At 40.7% G+C, this 21,240-nt stretch overlaps 2 protein-coding genes across 3 annotated transcripts in view; one reads left to right on the forward strand and one right to left on the reverse strand.

Moving 5' to 3' along the window:
* Nucleotides 1-702: 702 nt before the first annotated feature.
* Nucleotides 703-5,137, forward strand: LOC103925742 (paired box protein Pax-6). Of its 2 annotated transcripts, none has more exons than XM_009334504.1 (6): nucleotides 703-867; nucleotides 1,723-1,805; nucleotides 2,089-2,239; nucleotides 2,362-2,477; nucleotides 3,786-3,936; nucleotides 4,734-5,137. In XM_009334504.1, exons 1-6 carry the CDS (start codon nucleotides 789-791, stop codon nucleotides 4,817-4,819), a joined length of 666 nt encoding a protein of 221 aa, XP_009332779.1. In that variant the 5' UTR covers nucleotides 703-788; the 3' UTR covers nucleotides 4,820-5,137. The 2 variants fall into 2 exon arrangements, with proteins under 2 accessions (XP_009332779.1, XP_009332780.1); XM_009334505.1 differs by having other exon boundaries at nucleotides 713-867; nucleotides 2,380-2,477.
* An 11,725-nt stretch (nucleotides 5,138-16,862) lies between these two features.
* Nucleotides 16,863-21,240, reverse strand: part of ELP4 (elongator acetyltransferase complex subunit 4) — a 154,819-nt gene continuing 150,441 nt past the window's right edge. Inside the window, exon 11 of the mRNA XM_009334580.1 lies at nucleotides 16,863-17,406. Coding sequence (XP_009332855.1) covers nucleotides 17,275-17,406 — 132 coding nt within the window. The 3' untranslated portion in view covers nucleotides 16,863-17,274. The remainder of the gene's footprint in view (nucleotides 17,407-21,240) is intronic.

Genomic DNA, 21,240 nt, shown 5'->3' on the forward strand with positions numbered 1-21,240 from the left:
GTCCTTTTATCTAAATATAAAATTCCATTTTCAGCAATTATAGCCTGTTCTTGGTGATGATATAATTACAGCTGTGCTCAGTAATAGGTGTCAAGGCAATGCACACTCATACAATAGTTGAATAAAACTGCAGAACAATGCAGGCACTTCTAAATTCACAACCTTTAAAATGAAATTGACTGTGCAGAATTCAAATAAAAACTGGATAAATATTTTTTAAAAAAGATTACAAGCTTGGTTTGGTTTCTTAATAGCATTTTCTGCAAACCTATCAACATCTAATTGATTAGATAGGAATTACTGATTATAGATAATCTGAAATACTGAACATCACTATTTTAAATATAGCAATAGGTAAATAAATGCAGCAGACAGAGGAGACTGCCATGGCACTTCAGCAGCGATTCAGGGAAAGAATCACTTTCAGGGGAAGTATTTTTACGCGGTTTTTATTCCAGAGGAAAAACAAAATGAAATTAAGACCAGGCGATTGTAATTCCTCATCTCCGATGTTTACGATAATGCTGGAAACTGAAATGTTTCCGTGTTACCCGTGTCATTAGCGCAATGTTGCTTTGATACCCGAGACGTTTTTAAGGGAGGGTGTCAGCAAACATGGCCGAACTTGTTTCCAATCGCGTTATTTCTCTGATAGGGATCTTAAAACAAGGGTACCTGCGTTTCACTTTCCGACTCTCGGTTCTGCAGATGGCTGTCCGCAACAGGAAGGAGGAGGGGAAAACACTAACTCCATCAGCTCTAATGGAGAAGATTCAGACGAGGCCCAAATGAGACTCCAGCTGAAAAGAAAGCTGCAGAGAAATAGGACATCCTTCACCCAAGAGCAAATCGAAGCCCTTGAGAAAGGTGAGTGACATTTTCCTATGGCTGAATCAGGAGAGAAAAGCAAAATGTGCCCTGCCTGTATTAAGAGCTGAACGGAAACATGGCATTCACGTGCCTTACATATATGTATATATTTTAAGCCCGTGGCTCCCTCGATGCTCTTTTATTCATTGAGCTCCAAATACTCATTGATGGCTGCGGTATGCACCGAAAAGCTGTTAAAAGGTTTTCAAAGGGAACGTACTCAGGGCACAGATCATACCGAAACATCAGTGTTACACCCCTGGCTCCTCTCATGGGGGATAAATCTCCTCCTGCCACTGTGCCATGTCCCCGGCCGGGCCGCATTGCCGTACACCAGGAAGGTGAGGGCTGGCAGCTGGGGCTGGCAGCAGCCCTCCGTGCCTGCCCCCCACACTCGCTCCCCATCCCCAGCACTGCTGCTGCCCGGGGCTGGGAGCAGGTGCCCTTTTCCCTGACTGGCCTGGGCGCACCTCACCTCTGACCCGCTGCGGATCTTTGTTCTTATTTTCCGCTGTTATTTAGCGACGTGCCATTTTGCTTCTTGGTGACAGGGTCAGAGCTGCCTTGGGGACCCCCTCAGCGGAGGCAGAAGCCCTCGCTGCTTCTTGAAAGATGCAGCATTGCACCCAAGCCTGCCTATCCCCTTAGTGATATTCCCCAGCAGGCAAGGCGTCCTCCTTCCTAACACACACACACACACACACACACACACACACGAAGAAAGCTCAGCTTTGCCTTTACAGCAATGTTTCTTAAGAGCATTCAGAGCATAGGCAGTGCAGGAACGACTCTGACTTTACAGTCAGCCACATTAACTCTTTGCAACTAACGCAATAATATTTCCTTCTGCAGAATTTGAGAGGACCCACTATCCCGATGTGTTTGCGAGAGAGAGACTAGCTGCTAAAATAGACCTGCCTGAAGCAAGGATACAGGTACTGAGTTGCTGTGCGATTATGACTATTACTATTTTTACTACTACTATTCTAATTTTGTTATTCCTGGCTTCTCAAAGCACAGGGCAGCCCCTATTTACGAGCGGGTATTTGTCCATCTCCTCCTTCAGGAAAATAACAGCAGCTGGGGTTTGCTTTCACACGCTGCTTTGCTATGCTCCAAGCCAGCTTTCTATCAGCATGGCCTTGAGTTACGTGGGGGAGGCCCCACGCCTCTAGTCCTTGTAAGGAGACTCATGTCTCTCAAACGCTGTATTTTCAGGTGTGGTTTTCTAACAGAAGGGCCAAGTGGAGAAGGGAAGAGAAGCTGAGGAACCAGCGAAGACAAGCCAGCAACACTCCCAGCCACATTCCCATCAGTAGTAGTTTCAGCACAAGCGTTTACCAGCCGATCCCGCAACCGACCACCCCCGGTAATGCCACCGACCCGCTCGCGTTCATCCATCCTCTTGGGAAAATGAGACTCTGAGACTGTATCGCCAATTGTAATTGTGGTTAAACTAATGTGTTCATCTATCTGTCTATTCTATTATAGTTTCCTCTTTCACATCAGGTTCCATGTTGGGCAGAACGGACACGGCGCTCACAAACACGTACAGTGCGCTGCCGCCCATGCCTAGCTTCACCATGGCCAATAACCTGCCTATGCAAGTAAGTCCGGCGCTGCCACCACAGCACGATGCTCCCTCGGGCCTCGGCAGCCCCTGGGGTGTGTGGGAGCGCGGGGGCTCTTCCTCCCCAGGACGAGGGGTTATGGAGTCAAACCACACTGCAGGGAAACTGGGACCAAAAGCTTCCCTGACCTCTGGAACGATGCCCTATTTTGGGAGAATCACAAGGGAAAGGGCACTGTAAGACCTGGTGCTCTGACAAGCCCTTTTCCCAAATTTTAAAAGACAAAGGTCCTCAAAATTACAAGGCAATAAATCTGGGATGAAAAAACCCTTTTTGAAAAAAAAAAAAAAAACAACCAAACCCCTGCGGTTAACCTATGGAACTCACTGGTGCAGTATTGTGGAAATTGCCGCCCAAATAAGCTGCTGGAGGCATCCAACCTTCTCGGCGTAGGTAACGTGGCGGTGGCACATTAGGAACACCTGAGAAAGGGAAGGATGTGATTAGCATCAGTGGTTATGCCAGCTAAGCCAGAATTGCAAGAGCTGTCAATCCTCATGCCTGAAAGCATTAGCTGATCACCAGCTGGGTTAGGAAGAAATCTATTCCTTTGGGGTCTGTTTCTATAGACCTTTCAGATGCAAAATTCCTCCTTTTTTAATGATGGGGTTGGCCTAGGAAGGTGCTGGCCAATTACGGGAGTTTTACAGCTTTGTCTGAGGCACACAGCATTGACCACTGCTGGAGACAGGCGAGCAGATTAGAGAGCCTGACTCCTTCGCTGCGGCAATTACTATGTTACTAATTGCTGAACCAAAATTAACCAAATAAAGTTAGAGTCTTGCAAGTCCGCGGAAAGAAATGACGTTGGCTAGGTCGCTATTTCGTGACGTTGGAGGCCGGCGGCGCCATTCCCGGCAGCAGGCTGAGAGCAGATGACAAAAGATCAAAAGGCTGATACGGGAGGGGACCCTTGGGAAAGCAGGAGGCCCCTGATTCACCGCCGGGCACCTGGGCAGGGACCTGGCATGTGTGAGCCGCTCTGGAAAGTCCTGCCTACGTGGCCACCATGGTGTGATGGCCACGCGATGTCGGAGCGGGAGATTTGGCAGCTGAACCATCGGCATCTCCCTGCAGACGCAGGGTGTGTTGCTGGTTCTCCTGGAGCACAGCGTGTGCGCTTAGCAAGCGAGGCTGTCAGTATTTTCGGAGGCGGTGTGTGTCGTGAAGCTCATTTTTGCTTGTGTATGCTGCTCCTGAGGGCTGGCACATCCATCCAGAGAAGCGTAACGTGGTGTTTACCTCGGCTGATACTTAACGCTGTTTTGTCCTTTGCTCCCATAGCCCCCGGTACCCAGCCAGACCTCCTCCTACTCTTGCATGCTGCCCACCAGTCCATCGGTGAATGGACGGAGCTATGATACATACACCCCTCCTCACATGCAGACACACATGAACAGCCAGCCGATGGGCACCTCTGGCACCACTTCCACAGGTGAGTGGCCTCCCCTGCCTTTTTGCGAGCACGGCTTCTGTGCTCCGGCCATCTGTTTTTTCACATGTATTCACTGGGAGAGGTCTCTCTGTCGGGTTTAGTAGCTGCCGAACCGGGCAGAAGACAAAAGTGTATAACCTTGTGGGCTAGAGCAGAAAATCTGATTTTTAAGCTGCCGCTGAAGGGGTAGATGAAAGATGGCTGACTAACAGAGGTGGCATTTGAATAGTGGTACAGTGGAAAGCTCTTCAGTGAGGCCCCCATCCCACAAAATCTTCCCTGTATAATTAAATTCTGAAGCAGCATTTATTTCAACGTTAGATTTCAGTGGAGCTACTCACACCCGAGCGTGTTTTTACCGTGCCTGTGTCAGCGGCTATTTTTGCTAAAGATTTGAAGTTATCGGAAAGGCAGGTAACCCGTAGAAATATTAACCTATGCATAAGAAGGCAAAATAGGGTAAAAAAGGCTAAGTGTCAGCATAAGCAGGAGCAAGCCAGACACATTTAAAAAGAATAGAAATGTTCAGTGTATTTTGGGTAGAATTCCCAATTGATACAAATGAGCCGAGGCTCTGGCATTTATCTCAAAGCATGACAGTTTATTTATAACAACAAATCAGTGAGATGTGCATAGGTCTTTGAAATATACCACCCCCCCCCACCTGATTCTGCAGGCTGGTAGATGGTGAGATTTAATACTTACCGGAATACAAGCACAAATCTGTGAAACTGTAAAGCAAAATTTGTGCTATGTATAGAAAAACTAAAATATCCATTTTCCCCCTCAATTTTCAGGTCTCATTTCCCCTGGAGTGTCAGTTCCAGTTCAAGTTCCTGGCAGTGAACCTGATATGTCTCAATACTGGCCCAGATTACAGTAAAACATGTGTTAATTCCGTAAATGACTATATGGACAACAGTTGGATGTTCAGCAGTATTTTATAAAGGAAGAATGGCTCTCGGAGTACTTCTGTACTGCAACTGTGCCCTATGCTGTAACACATGGAAAAGACTTTCACACGGACCTTTGTACACTGAAGGCATTGTATCAGTTGGAACAAATCTTCATTTTGGTATCCAAACTTTTATTCATTTTGGTGTATTATTTGTAAATGGGCATTTGTATGTTATAATGAAAAAAAAAAAAGAACAATGTAGACTGGATGGATGTTTGATCTGTGTTGGTCATGAAGTTGTTTTAAAAAAAAAAAAAGAAAAGGAAAAAAAAAAAGAAGCCATGATCAACAAGCTTTGCCACGAATTTAAGAGTTTTATCAAGATATATCGAATACTTCTACCAATCTGTTCATAGATTATGGATTGATGTTCCAAGTTTGTATCATTCCATTGCATATAATTAAACCTGGAACAATACGCACTAGATTTATGTAAGAAAAATATCTGTTGGTATTTCCAAAGGTTGTTAACGGCTGAAGCTATGTGCAAACAGGGGTTAAGAGAGAACTTCGATGAAGAAAAGAGTTTGATAGATAAAAGGTAGATTGTGTCTTCGATATAATCCAATTTGTTTTATGTCAAAATGTAAGTATTTGTCTTCCCTAGAAATCTCCCAGAATGATTTCTATAATAAAGTTAATTTCATTTATATTTGACAAGAATATTCTATAGATGTTTTATACACATTTTCATGCATCATACGTTTCTTTTTGGTCGGCAAGAGTTAATTGTTCTTAGATATAGTTGTACTACTGTTCACAGTCCAATCATTTTTGTGCATCTAGAATTCATTCCTAATCAATTAAAAGTGCTTGCAAGAGTTTTAAACTTAAGTGTTTTGAAGTTGTTCACAACTACATATCAAAATTAACCATTGTTGATTGTAAAAACCATGCCAAAGCCTTTGTATTTCCTTTATTATACTATTTTCTTTTTAACCTTATAGTGTGGTGTTGCAAATTTTGTTACTGTGTTAGGTTAATCTCATTAAGTTTTATTTTGAATTTATTTTCAGTTTTCAATAAGGAGGGATCCTTAAGAAACGTTTTTATAGGCTTTCAGCACTTCCACCAGCCTGTAATTTGGGCTAACAAAAAGAAGATAGGTTCACGTACCTAATTGCAGCCGAGAGCAGAAGGAGGTTGTTTATTTAGCTCGGGTTTCTGGGGATGCTCTAAATGAACTCCAGAATCCAGCAGAATTTCTAGTGGGGAGTTTGCATCGTGCCAGTCAGTGGTGGAGACGTGATACATGCCTGTGTCTATCTGTTGTAATTATACATAAAGTACCTATAGACACATATACACACAAATATGCATTCCTGACTTCTAAAAATTGTTTTTGTTAGGACGCTTAAAAAGAAAAAAAAACCCCAGCTGTGTTTTTAACAGGCTCTTTGGGAGAGTGAATACCATCCCTTTATATTGCCACACAGCACAATCTTAGTGTAATTTTCCATTGAACTTGTAACCTGGTTAATACCTCAATGCGCTTTGTGTGAGGGTTGTTAGTGTGGGCGTGGGTGGAGAGCTGCATGTCAAGGAATAATGAGAGAAGACAAATCAACAGGCAACAACAATGCGAGCTGGGACTGGCTAGTGAAAGCTAAAGGCCTTTAGTCACTGGCAGGGAAATCTAAACATTCCCATATCTATGAAGCTGGCTCATTGTGGTGCAGTTGTTACTTGCGATGCTGTGCTGAAAAAGGGATCTCACGATTAAAAAGCCAATGCGCAGGGAGTTTTGAGTCAAAGCACAGGCATCACAAGCAGCCTTTGTAAAGCAAAGATACTATCTAGGCTGGTTATGTTTTCCTTTCGGCATATTTGTCACTGCAGATAACACTTCACTGCAAACGTGGACTAGCAGAGTTGTGGTGCTGAGGTAGTCGCGATACTGCAGACGAGATTAAACGCACGTAAACTCCGAATCCTTTAGGGACAAAGAGCAGCTTCGCTTAAAGCACGAGACGATAGTTAATTACAATCAAGAGCCCAAAGCAAGCAAAAATGTGCAAAAACATTAGATGAAAAATCTTTCTTTTTAATTGATACTGGTCAGTTATAACTATTCGTTATACCAGCATTAAGTAGTTTTAATTACCTGGAAGCCATCCATTGGCAAATATTAATGAAACATGGATTTTTTTTTAATTTATGTATATTTTTATCAGACATGCACATGCACATTATATATTTATAAGATACAGATAGATCGCATTAAACATCACAATAGGCAGGTCCCTTCTCGCGTAGCTAAATCAATTCTGGGAACAATTAATTACAGGTACAAACCCAGCATTTATATAGCCACTTAGCGTGTTTATACCTACTAATGTAGTTTGTTATCTAAATGCCAACTTCTGCTCAACCAGGAATGGAAATGAGCTTCCCATCCCTTCCTCCCCCGAGAGCTTTTGTGCCGTGGTTGCTGTTTCTGCAGGTGCCGATATGTGGGCAGAGGCAGCTCCCCGTAGCCCTTCCCTGCCCTTCCCGGGTTTTCCCGGCCTTGCAGCTCCACCGCCTGCGGTCCAGCCACTGGTGGCCTCCATCGAGCCATTGCCAGCCCTCTACGCCCCTTCTGAAGCCTTCTTCAGGACAGGCTGTGCTGCGGGGCTGCAGCCTTTCACAGCCCCGCAACTCTGCAGTCGCAGCAATGCTATAAAGCAGTTGTGTGCGTGGGTGAACCTTGAGCTTGCTTTGGTGACAGGGTAGCTAGCCGTAATGGAGAGGAGACATTTCTGGCTCACTGGCTCGTTATTGTGCCCTGTGGAAGGAGGTTGGCGGGGAAAAGTCCCTGGCTGGCTGCACATCGGGAAGAAGTTAGGGCATGTGGTCCCCAGAGCGTTGCTTGCCTTGAAGAGCTGCTGCTGTGCGTGCTGGGGGCTCTGCGGGTTACAGGCAGCCTTGCACTGCACGTCGCATCCACAGCCCTATCAAGAGGCTTTTCCCCAGGGTGGGTCAGGGCACAGGGCCGAGCGTGCAGGGCCTCCCATGCCTGAGCACCGGTGCCAGCTTCCAGTTGCTCGCTGGGGGCCAGCCGAGGCCCTGGAGCAGCCCCAGAGCCCAACTGGCCTCAGAGCGCTGCTGCGAATGGGCGAGGGGGTTGCGTGAGGCTGCATGGGGAATGTGCTGCCTCGCCAGACACCGCTACCAGCCGCATAAGTGGGAAATGAAAATCTTCAGCATGCTCTGAACCCTCTAATACCCATTTTCATCCCCTTTCTTCTTCCAGAGCTGTATTACTTACAAAGACTGAAGTCTGCTCTAATGTATTGCTCAGTGTAACACAGCAATTTCCAAGGTTCTCCTCTTTTTACCACTGAAATTAGTGGGAGTTTTGCTATTGATTTCAATAGGAATGAGACATTTCTGTGCATTTGGTTAAAATGTATTTCATAATAACACCTTATACTTTATTTATAAGCCCCTCCTAAGGCATTTCACAAATTATAGTCACACAAGAATTGATGTGTGAGTGCTGTCTTAATAACACTGTATTTTGTATTTCAAATATTGTGTTCTAGATACAATATTTACATTTACAAGTGAAAAGGCTGCTAACCTAACAGTTATTGTTCAGAGCAGACAGATGATGAGTCACACACGCTGATGGCGAAGCAGACATGCATGCGGTGACATACGTGTTGGAATTGCCTTGCACCGTGCAGATACCAGTTTTAATTGCTTTTAAAAGGTAAGCACGAGTCAGCGTGTGCCCTGCTCCAGGAGGCAGAAAGAGCTGCTTTCTCACCCAGGCTGCAACACAGAAAGGGGATTTCACCGCTTCTTTTTAGCTAGGTTTTTATGTATTAAGTGAGCAATATGCCCACATAGGCTGGTTTACTTTAGGCAGCCTATCATGGGATTTATCTTTGGGGGCAAAATTACAGTTGCAAAGAACAACCTGGGACCGATAACACACATCACCTCCCCCAGGCTTTCCAGCCATTGGTAGTCCTATTTCATTCCCTTTCCATGGCCAGAGGTGTCTGGCTTTTTTGTTTTTTAATTGATATTTCTGGTATTAATGACTAAAAAATATTACCTCATTTTCTCTGGGTAATATGTGCAGGTTTAGAGTTATGCTAAGGTTTAAATTTGTTCTGCATTTCCATGGTATAAACAGCACTAGGAAAACTGAAAATTTATCATTCTTTTTTCTTTTTTTTTTTTCAGTTCATTTCCATTTGCTCTTGTCCTCAGCTTCAGCAGTTGAGCATTGCTCCATGTGCAGTTGATAAGGCTCTTCTGCTCTGGGAATGGTGTAGCATCTTCTTTTTAAATAACTCTTCTTTGACAAGACACCTGCTTGCTTAATGAGCTCCTGCAGCCCTCTTTCTAATCAAAAGTGTGATTGGCACCTACAAATACCCAAATACACCCCCCCCCTCAATTAGAAATAGTCATATGAATTACAGATGTGAGAGTAGAGTCTGTGATGGCTGTTTGGTCTTGTTCAGACAGTGAGTATTTACATGTCTTGCTGCAGAGAGAAGGCAGCCACAGGAGTGTGTCTCTGGCTGAAGTGTGCAGGGACCCCTGAAGCCCCTGCCCTGCACGGCATGGTAGAGGCAGAAGAAATGCTCCTCCTCTTTGGGTGGAAAACAAAGCATGGAATATATCTCCCCTGGATTACTGCTGGAGAATGATGTTAGGCAAGCCTCTCACATATGTTATCTGTTTAGTAGTTCTTGCAGAGGATGGAGCAATCTGCATGAGATGCGTGGTAGTAAAGATAGTACAGTTTGGATAGGAGCCAGGTTGGCAAGTTCCTTGCTTTAGAATGTATTTTAAATTAATTCCTCCCCTAATATTCTCTTAGATGTAAAGAAAGAAAAACCCAGTGGATCAGCAGACAATTACTTAGGGTAGCTTACTCAGGATAGTTTACTATTCTAACACAGTTTGCAATAGCGATCGTGTGGAAGACAAAGGTGTTTTCATAGGGGCTGCAGAAATGAAACCTCAAAGAAATGAAACCATTTGATCAGTCTTTTAACACGTACAGCTGATGTGTGACAGATTTTCATGAAACCTCCAGCTGCCAGAATCCCTGTTGTTTCTTTTGAAGATGGCCCTTTAGAGAAAAGTCCCCATGCAACCTGCTTTCCCTTAAGTTTCACTGAGAACCTCCAATGATTATGTTTTAACACACTGAGAATTTCAGGGCCTTCCGTACTGTTCCCTTCCTCCCCCTAGGTAATATCCCACCAGGTAATATCCCTGGTGAGACGATCGTGATTTTGAAGGGGGTGAAGGTGAAAACGCATGTCTGATGCTGGTGGGCTGTGTGCTGGAGCTGCTTTGCCCCCACAAAGGACCACGATATTGTTTTTGCTGGGCCAGTAGAGGTCTATGGTTTCTCAGGCGCTGGAGCCTGACCTGCTAAGTCGAATTGCAGCTGGGTGAGATGGTGAGCAGACGTTTTGTGAGCGACCCAGGAGGATCCTTGTTACCTTCAGGTGCCTGACAGGAGCTGTAAGTTGCATGAAATCCTCCAGCAGAGGTTGCAATTGCCTCCAGGCACCTGACAGACCTCACGTACACTCCAGCAGCTAAAATCGGTGAGGGTTGCGAATTGCAGTTTTTCCTCTCCTGGGACACATGAGCTTTTCCAGCTGCACCAGAGGAGTGTGTAGATTCACAGATAACCTCCTTCAGGTCAGGCCTATGCCGATAGATTTTGAGAAGTTTATGAACAGTTATTCCATAGAAATTACATATAGGGCAACAGAAGGACTGATTTATATGGAACTGCATACAACAGATAAACACCTTCAGGTTGTTACAATAAATATGTTAACTTATCACAAGCAAAGAAAATTTATATTTCTCCCTGTAACTGTTTATGTTTTACCCTTTACATTTCTCTCCACAAAATTGGATTCATATTCAGAGTCTGTAGTCTGCAGCTTTGTGTTTCAAATACTGCAGGGGAGGGTTTATTTATTTTTAAAACTCCCTCTGTCAGACTGGATTAAATAAAAATCCAGTCATTTAAATTTTATAATTTTTTTGCTTTTAAAGAAGCAAGTTGTCCACTTTGATTTCTCTGAATTTAAGTCAACACTGTTACTTTGCAAAATATGCATTCAAACCCTTTGATTCTTACTTAAACTAAGCTTCTGCTGGGTCTGATGATTTTCTGAGTTATGACTCAGTTGCTCTGCGTGAACTGTTGTTGATTTACACCTGTTTGGGCAAGGAGACATTTAAAACTTCATAGATCCTTCTATAGGCAAGGACTGCAGAATGGACCCCCTGTTCTGCTCCCTTGCATATATTCTTTTACTGTGTCTATCTGCTGTACTTTCTGTCATGCATGAAGTAATTGTGCCTACCTACCATATCGTTTGTGCTTCCATCCTCTTCCCCAGTGTTTTGTTGTGGTAAAGTTTTATTTGCTTGTCTGAAGCCGGCGTATTGATGGTGTATGTTTGAAGCTCCCTACCTACGACCCTTTGCTGGTTGGGAAGAACCCCTCAGTTTTGAGGTGGCTCCTGGGAAGGCTCTGTCTCCCACACAGACGGACTTGCTACTCCATTGTCTCCAAGAGTGTACTGTCAAACTCCTTCTCGCTCAAGTAATTTTCCAAAATTGCTGAGCTATCCTGGATGTAGGCCGGGAAGCACCATAAAAGGAAATTTCACCATGCTGGAGAATTCTTCCAAATGCTTTCCTCCGCCTGTCACTCTCTATCTGGTCTTGACTGACTTCAGCTTTATTCGTTAGTTTAGCTTTTCCAAGTGCAAGGCCATGCTGTTGGCAGGAGTTTCGTTATACACGATGGATAGCAGATGTACATCTGTTGTCTGACCAGTTCATCTGCTGGATCCATACAGATGTTGAATGTGCCCGGAGAGGAAATGGACCCATTAAAACTTCCCTGGTCAGGAATCAAGTGCCAGAGCTGCAGTTTCCAGCTATGGCTGCCAGCTGAAGACGATGGGGCTAGAACTGGCATCAAGTCCCGCTGGAATGATCCCTGTCCTCTTGATTTAAAATAGGTCAGGAAGGCAAATTTGTTTTGCAGTGGTGCAAGTCCCAGGCCAAGAATGATGCCCTGCACAAAACAGTCCTGGCCTATGAGTAGTAGCTCTGAAATACTTTGATAATATAAATAAACAGATACTAAGAACTGCAGAAAAGTCTCACTCAAGCAACACATTTTACACAAGTTTGCAGCTTCTTCTCTGCACAATATGCTTTCCCAAAATATTGGCACTGAAAATTTCTTGGTTTCATATCTAAACCCAACTCATACCTCATTTCTGTTCTTCCGTAAGTCTAGCCCCATGAAATTTCAGCAAGAGCTTTCTTTAGTGCAGTTTGCTCCAACCTGACTCCAAAAATGTAGCTGAAAGTGCACCAAAATTTGCCTTTTTCAAGACTTTTTAAGAGAATGCCTCCGATGCTGTAAGCGCTGGGAGTATTCTGAGGGCATGAATGTTCAGACTCAAACTCTGCCAGCATAGCGTGAAGAACTCTTTTTTGATTCTTGCTACATTTTGGATTTAACATTTACTTTCAATCCCAGAAGACATTAAAATACATTTTTTTTTTGTAGAGGAATATACAGCTATAAATTCTCTAGATCTCCTAACATTTTAAAAAAGATCCACTGGACCTAATCCCACCACCTTGCTCCTGGTCTAAATCATCACTGACTTCTCTGGAAGATTTTTTTAGATTAAGCTCTACAGCACCAGAAAATCCATGTGCAAAAAAATACAGAAAGCAAAAAAGATGTCTTCATTTTGATATGAAAAAAGGTCTGCAAATTAGTTTGATGTCCCTAGTAACTTTCAAAATTGTTTAAAGGTGAAGTTTAAGTAAGCAGCCAAGTTTTCAGCAGATGCTCTGGGATGCTTGATGCTCAACACTCCTGAAAATCTGTCTATCCATTCAGATGCTGAAATACAGATGTAGGCATCCACTATAGTCATGAACCATTTTTGGAAAAAAAATGAGCTTAACATTTGCTTATATTAGACTAGAAACGGAAAAAAATTGTGGTGGATTTTTTTCTTTTTTTTTCTCCATTCGAGTTGCCTTTTTTTCTTAAGATGAAGAGGATTCACTTTCATTCTTTTTCTACACAGGTACATTTATTATTGAATAAGCACCATCATGTGCTCAATGTGATTAAAAAAAGGAAATGTAGGCCTTCCTTGCACTCAGGTAGCTCACAAGAGAAAAGAAAAACCCCAAGAGATGTCATGGGGGATAGTACTTGCTTCCACCACCTCTTAAAAGGCATAAAAGCATCTTCTTTCCTATTTCTGTTGTGCTCTGTAGTTATGGACGACGTTTCTCCAGCACAGGCAAAAGAAGAACACTTTATTAAATTTCTAATATATGATGCTGGAGAAACACTGGTTTAATATGTGTGCGTGTGTATATGTTTCTGTGTAATACTTGTAATAGACATACATTTTTAAAGGGATGTGTTACAACCTTGTGGTTTCAGAGAAACTTGATTAATAGCTCACTTTCCAATATTGGCATAGTAAAGGGTTTTTGTAAGTTAGACTTTTGCACTTTTCCAAAAGCTGTGTTTGGAACATCACTATTTTATTAATACAATATTAAATTTAAAGATGAAACCAGTGGCGTACTACCATATGTATCAAATCTGAAGTAGCTGAATGCCCATTTTCAGATGCTTGTAGCTACTGTTAACAGAGAATTGAATTCAGTTGCATCCTTGAAATTGCTTTTGAAATTTCTTTACAAACATAGAAAGAGACTTAATCTATCATAATACATAATATTCGTCTCATGTTCCAAATACTTATATCTTGAAAACCTCAACACAACAGAAATTATATAAAGAATTCTTATTTGACATATTAAAGACACAACGTTTTAAATTTCATTACTGCTTTCTTGACTGTGTGTCACAATTCTGTAAAGATCAGGTTCTCGTGCTGAATTGGGAACGTCTTCTCTGGGATGAATCTATTGTTTCCCAGCTGAGTTTGGTGGTTTCAGTTTGTAGTCTGCTAAAAAGTAGGAAGTTCTGCTTAAAAAATCGCAACAAACAAAAAAACCTCATACTGCAGTCTCTGTGGAAAAGAGCCCTCCAAACACAAGTAAGGATCGCACAGATTTTCCATCCAAGCCAACAAGGGGGCTCTGAAGATGCAAAAAGAAGCTGGTAACACATTGCAACAGCCTGTTAAAAGAGGCTGCACCCATTCTTCGATTACCTGAGCTGCACCCCTTAGTTAAATATTTGTTTTCAAATCAAGAGAAGAAAGAACCGAAGGCTGTTTTGTACACAGAAGCTTGACAGTCACGGAGTCATTATGGGGAAAATTCACAAAAAGCCACCATGTAAACACTTCTCCTGCTTCCCAAGTCAAAATTGCTTTTGGTGCAGTAAATGAAATCTACACTATATCTACTACATATCTACATACTATCAGGTAGCACATACATAGCATTATTTCACTTATCAGTTTACTGGATTAGCCAAGTCACTGTCATATGTTGCTGTAACTGATACGGTATTTTGGAAGGAAAAAAGCGAAATTTTGCTCCATGTTTTTGCCTTAGGTAAACCACACTGTACATCTGTATACTCTAACACTTATTTTACAAAGCATGTTTAGTGACTCAGAAAAAAAAAATAATCCAGATTTGCAGAAGGAGTTCCCTTTATTATTCAAAATATTTGTCAGCTTTAATATTAACCTACTGAAGTTTTTGAAATTGAAGTCTTATAAATGCATAGCACACACATATAGACATATACATATGTGGAATACACATGCTAGTCGTTAACAATTTTCAGTTAATATGTTAACTAGAAATCGACTGTGACTTTCATGATATTTTCTCTCCTGTATGTTAAGTCAATGACCTATTTAAGTATGTTGGTAGCAATTTATGTCTTGTGACTTTATATTTCACAAAGAAATACCGTGTTTTGTGTTATTTACATTAAAAAGACATACTATGTAAAACTTCACCGTTGTTAAAAATCACTTTAGCCTAAGTATTTAAATTGTTTCATGCTTTCAAAAGGCACAATTAAGTATCTAATGAGAACTTCCATTCAATGTTACACAAAACACAAAAGGAGAAAAAATGTTTGAGACATCAATGATAATATTTTAAATATATTGGCATAGGAAAGTAGATGTCTTTTTGCTTTATTAAACTGACAGTTCAGTTCTGAAACTTTATTTTGAAAAGGTTTAAAAAGGATTTGTGTCTTTAGAAATAAAAAATGTAACAGGCATATCTAAAAAATATAGAAGAGAAAACCTGATTGTTACTACTAATGAAATAGCTGATGACAAAATAGTAGTCTTTTTGATTTTGATCACAAAAAATAAACTGGTAGTGACAGGATATGATGGATAGATTTGACATCCTGGCAAATCACTGTCATTGATTCAATTATTCTAATTCAGAATAAAAGCTGTATACAGTATGTGTTTATGCTACAGTGGATTTTTTTAAGTGATTGACATTCATCATATTAGTTAGACAGTTTTAAAAGCTATGTCTTTGTTTTACACAGCGTTGTCAAGAAAAAAATAAAGTAGAACCTGGATTGCAGAAAAAAAAAGCAAACCACTTAACCAACTCTTGGTTCCAAACCCATCAAAATAAGTTACCATTATTGCATCCTATTAACACGTTCTTAGAAGAGTCAATTTCACTCCAGCCATGTAATACACTATTATAAAGACTAAATTTTGAAACTGTAATGCAATCTTACAGCTGGGTGGCTTGGAAGTTCTGTGGAGAAGAAGATATTACCTTTCAAAATGGAAGTCAGCCTCAGAAGAAAGAATGCAAACCACTTTAATTTACAGGTCAGCTTTGCTGTACCGTTCTTCTGTTTGATGAGATATACACAGAGGTACGTACAAAATACAATACAAAGTTCACGAATTGTGTATCTGAGGGTATGGAAGCCTGAATTACTTGTATATTCTGCCCTGCTTTAGACCAGCATGCTGTGATACCCTTCCCCAAGCTCAAATGCACTCTTCTGGTTTTCTAGCATTAATGTAGCTGTCGGTTTGAATTTCAATCTTGAATTATGTCTGTTGACATAATTTCATAGTGCTGACTTCAATTGTTTAGGATTACCGTTCTGAACTACATAAGGAAATCAATTCTTTTCTCTATGGTTAGTAAATTCCATTCAAGTACATTTTAATGCATGTAGTAAGCCACAAGGCAAAGTAATTATCTATAATATATTCTGATTCAAAAAACAACCATTCTTAATTACTGGCATATTAGAATAAAAACTATCTTATATATTTTAAATTTATTACTACATATTTAATAAACTAATGTAAACATTTCCTTACATTTAAGAATGGTATTTCAATTACAAAAATTAATGTTTTTAAAACCGTAACTGTTAGTTTGCTTTCAGAATAACACGTGACAACGAATTGCTCAGTTTCATTCCTTTATTTCAATAAACCATCCAACTTAACTTATTATTCATACAAAATATCAAATGTAAGTATATAAAAATTCCATTGGGAAAAATATCCCTTTATTTTTATTGTAAAAAAAAATCTAGAAATGAAAGGGTAATTTTCATATTTTAAAGAAAGGAACCAAATATTGTACATTTCCAGTCGAGCAGAACAATGGCAGGATCCAACATAACAGAAGCTTTAACAAAAAGCAAAATCCAAACAAGCCCAAAATTAGTACAAAGAAACCAGAACAGAAAAAAGAAAAAAAAAGGCGGCACCATATGATAACATGTATTTTTAAAGACTGCTGGGTCAAATCATAAAAACTATCTTATATATTTTAAATTTATTACTACATATTTAATAAACTAATGTAAACATTTCCTTACATTTAAGAATGGTATTTCAATTACAAAAATTAATGTTTTTAAAACCGTAACTGTTAGTTTGCTTTCAGAATAACACGTGACAACGAATTGCTCAGTTTCATTCCTTTATTTCAATAAACCATCCAACTTAACTTATTATTCATACAAAATATCAAATGTAAGTATATAAAAATTCCATTGGGAAAAATATCCCTTTATTTTTATTGTAAAAAAACATCTAGAAATGAAAGGGTAAGAGTAATTTTCATATTTTAAAGAAAGGAACCAAATACTGTACGTTTCCAGTCGAGCAGAACAATGGCAGGATCCAACATAACAGAAGCTTTAACAAAAAGCAAAATCCAAACAAGCCCAAAATTAGTACAAAGAAACCAGAACAGAAAAAAGAAAAAAAAAGGCGGCACCATATGATAACATGTATTTTTAAAGACTGCTGGGTCAAATCATTAAGAAAAATATTTATATAAGTCATTAGCACTCATAATTAGAGTGTCATATAAAACTGAGTGAAACTGCTAAGTAGAAATCACTAGAAGTCCAGGTGCTTCTTGCCGATGGCCATAGCACCACATCCTGAGCTCAGCAGTTTGGCGGATTCTGCCAGATCCTGTTTGCTTGCGCGGCTCACTGTGTCTGACAAGTCTGGAGGCAAATGCAGTCGCTGTGGCAGGAGATTTTCAGGAGGGAGAGGGAGAGAGAGACGGGGAGAGAGAGGGAAAAACAGGGAAGAAAAAAGAAGAATAATTGCAGTAGAATTTATTTTCCATAGCATATTTCAAAGTGCAGCCTTTTTCCTGACCCATCAATGTTTACTCACACAAATAAAACACTTCCCAGACACTCTTTTAGGCTGACCTGGAAACAGTTTTGTATGTTTTCAATATATTGGATTCTGTAAATTGGAATAGATTTTTTGCCTCATGAATATTTTCTAAACAAAATCCAAATTTGCTCAAGGTATTTAATTATATCTATGGGCATTTTTCCTTTAAAAACAAGTGTTTTGCCTGTATGTCAATGCCTACATCAAATCCTTTGATTTCTACGGCATTACAATATAAGTATAGTTTTATTTCGAACATGCATACTTTGTGGCAGAGTCTGAAAATAAATGATGTGATGGTCAAAAGATGGAGAGGACTCACCCTGGTTGCAGCACTATTCTGCTAAATATTTCTTCTTCATATTCTACTGATAGTTGTTAATAAAAACAAGCAGTGATAGTAGCTGCATTTGTGTAAGGCAATCATATATGCTAATCAAACCTTGCCATCCCTTGTGAGTTGTAGGAACATTACATCCATTTTACGGATGAGGAAACTGAGACACAGGTTAGACGGTTGTCCACAAGCACACAGTCCTTGCGTAATAAACCTTATTTTTCAACTATGACAAAAATATTTCAACTCTCCCTCTGAGGATCTTTTACACTGGAGATATATAAAAGACATGACATTACCATTTAGCTTTTGTAAAGTAAGGTGAAAATTAATGTAAAACTGAGGCTTTACTTGGTTAATTACCGGCTCGCTTTTGGACAGTGAGGTACTGAAAGCTGGTCAGATGAGACAGTTGAGCATCTTCTACACAGTGCAATAATTTATGAAATTGGTATCATGGAAGGAGCATATTTCTTGAAAGATTTAGTAGGCAAAGGCTAAACTGTGTGGCTCTTCCTTTAAAAAGCACACACTTCTGAAGGGAACAGGATAACAGTAATGGCTGCAAAACTACATTAGGAGGCTGTGCGGACTATCATTATTCTCTGCTTTTGCTATGTTTTTGCTTTTCTCACAACATGTAAATACAGCTGCCTTTTATTCAATACCTTTGTAACTTTCATAGGATAAGAATTCAATTAAAAAGCATAAGAAATATCTGTATTTACAGTGGGCTGACTGTTCAATTCATTGCTTGCTTTGAGATTGTGCAATTAGACATAACTTGAGAGGTGCTCCAAAGTGGTTCCTACCACCGGCCACTCTTGGTTGTGGGCGGCGCAGGGAGAACAACGTGTGCTGGGTTGTTGTCTTCTCCAAGGGAAGGAAATGCATAAAGTAACGCACGTGGAGTAGGAAAGCCTGCGCCCAGGGTGAGCTGACATACCTCAGTGTTGAAATAGGAGAAATGTGTGTATTTATTTGTAGCACTTTGCCTATGAAGCACAATTTATGTATCAAAACCCACCTCCCGTATATACCTTTTAGTAGCTATGCAGCTTTTACATTTCACTGTATTAAAATCGGTGCCGTGGTATGGTATCCTTCACTTACAGTTCTTCCCTTATTCCTAAGAAGGTTAAGCATGGCTGTGGATGTGAACTGTGGTCCATGATGCCTCATTTCTACATCAACACAATATAAACTAGAGCACGTGCCTATCTTGTTTGTCTGCCGAGAAAAACGTTTGCTAGGAAAGAGCCAATGTACAACTCGGATTGTATGAGGGGAGCTGTAATCACTGGAAAACGAAGGACGAGGAAAAGCTGGGAAGTGCAGGGGAGCACTTGGCAAATCTTTCAGTCACATTTTCTTTCCAAAAAAGTGTACAGTACTCTGCTAGCAGGGTACAGGCTACCTGGTATGTGGGAGGCGGAGAGATAAGTGAACTAATCCAACCTTCTTCCACTCACTGTTAGCATCTCTCTGCCCTCACCGGGGAGCGGGAGAGGTGGCTTCCTCTAGGGGAAATGCAGTACTGCTGTCTTCCTCCTGCAATTCCTGACCCTTTTGCCAAGTCTGCCAAATGGATTCAGAGCAAGGTGATGAAGAGCAAACAGAACCGAGACTCAACAAACTCATCTTATGCAGGGACTAACTAATATCACTGATAGGGAACAACCGTAAACCCTGCCACACTGGCCTGGACTTAAAGCGTGGTCAAAAGAAAAAAAATATTTGATATTTATACAGCCTCTTAGTCAATGCTGTGTTTGTTTGCTAATATATATTATAAACAGAAAATAGATAGAAGAATATACATTTGCAAAGACTCAGATAGGACAAGTAAAAACTAAAGATCCTCAGATTGGATGGTGGGACTGAATTAGGCTTTTACAGATGTATTTGTTATGATACAGTGTTTCATTATAGACACATATACTCTTCTTTCCCCACCTTATTCAGTGAAGAGGATGCACACTGCTCATTTAGTGACTAGCTATTCAGTATTTTGTTTTCTTGTCACTGTTTACTCTGAACTTTTCTGACGTATTTATTGTACACTATTCAAACCTTGTTCCGAAGACAGAATGGCTTTTCAATAGCACATGTCAGTATATAGCACTTGAATGCTTCACAAATGCCAACTGTGTTATTTTCCTAATATTCTTGTGAGATAAGGCAGCAAAGTTACCTCCATTTTATGGATAGGGAATTGAGGCACATAAAACACATGGCAAAAGGTATCTACTAATTTCAGAAACACAATCTGAGGCATTTAGGACTTGCTTTTCCAGAATGTTTAGCATTGTACAGCATTTCACATGACCAAATGCTAGCTTCCTTTGCAGCTGCGAGTGCTTAGTATTTCTTCAAGAACCCCAAGTCAGGCACTCAGAAAGCGAGACACACAAAATAAGAGTACAGAAAGAAAAATGCTGGGTTGAAGTGACATGATCACACAGAAGCTTAGTGGTGTAGGCAGAGACACATCATATCTTCCATGATATCCTTCAATAGTCTTAATTACGAGACCATCCCTCCTGCAATCCTTGCCCTCTCTGCAATCCCAATTTTCAAACATTACAACAAATTGCTGGTTCTCCAGGAAGCATATTTCACTGCGTATGCCACATTCCTCCTCAGATCAGACGTATTCTGAACAATAAACAACACTAGGGTCCTCTGAAAACACCTGAATACTATCCTGCCATTAAGATCTGAATTACAGCACATACACACGATACCTCTGAATAAAGCCTGAATAGGCATTTCGAAATATCATTCCTTACATTTTCTGTGCGCAGCTTAAAAATGTAAACAGGGCTGCAAATTTTAATCCTATTAAATATTTTAACACCATTAAAAAATACTCTAGATTTTAAATGACAAACAAACTGGAAACTCATCGCACGGCATTACACAGACATCCACAGGTTAAACAACAGGCCTTTATTTTTGGCACCAATAGGGACATTGCGGTCACTTCAGCTAAGGCAGTAAGTGATAGCATGAATAGGCTGTGATCCTTTTTGAACACCAGCATTACAGAACGATCAGACATTTTCACAGATATTTGCTGACCACTGAGAAACAATCACATTTAAAGTCCCAGTTTAGGACAAAATGTTTTCTGGTGGACAGACTTCTCTGCTATTTCTGAGGCTGTGACCTCCATCCCTTTCAATTTCTCTTTCTCTTATCAGTCTGCTAAGAATCAGGCTGATTTTGCTCACGTTGGCAATCCCAGTCCTCATTGCCCAGGCCTCTCATCCTGCAACTGGTCTCCATGACAAAAATGCCCCTTCTCCGGTTATCTGCACTCCCCAGGCTCT

The sequence above is a fragment of the Pygoscelis adeliae genome, unplaced genomic scaffold (genome assembly GCF_000699105.1).
Source record: "Pygoscelis adeliae isolate BGI_AS28 unplaced genomic scaffold, ASM69910v1 Scaffold171, whole genome shotgun sequence".
In the NCBI taxonomy this organism is placed as follows: domain Eukaryota; kingdom Metazoa; phylum Chordata; class Aves; order Sphenisciformes; family Spheniscidae; genus Pygoscelis; species Pygoscelis adeliae.

Coding starts and splice junctions, on each gene's coding strand:
- LOC103925742 (XM_009334504.1), top strand. CDS start 789: ATGAGACTCCAGCTGAAAAGAAAGCTGCAGAGAAATAGGACATCCTTC. Junction 868..1,722: donor AATCGAAGCCCTTGAGAAAG/GTGAGTGACATT, acceptor TTCCTTCTGCAG/AATTTGAGAGGACCCACTAT. Junction 2,240..2,361: donor CCCGCAACCGACCACCCCCG/GTAATGCCACCG, acceptor ATTCTATTATAG/TTTCCTCTTTCACATCAGGT.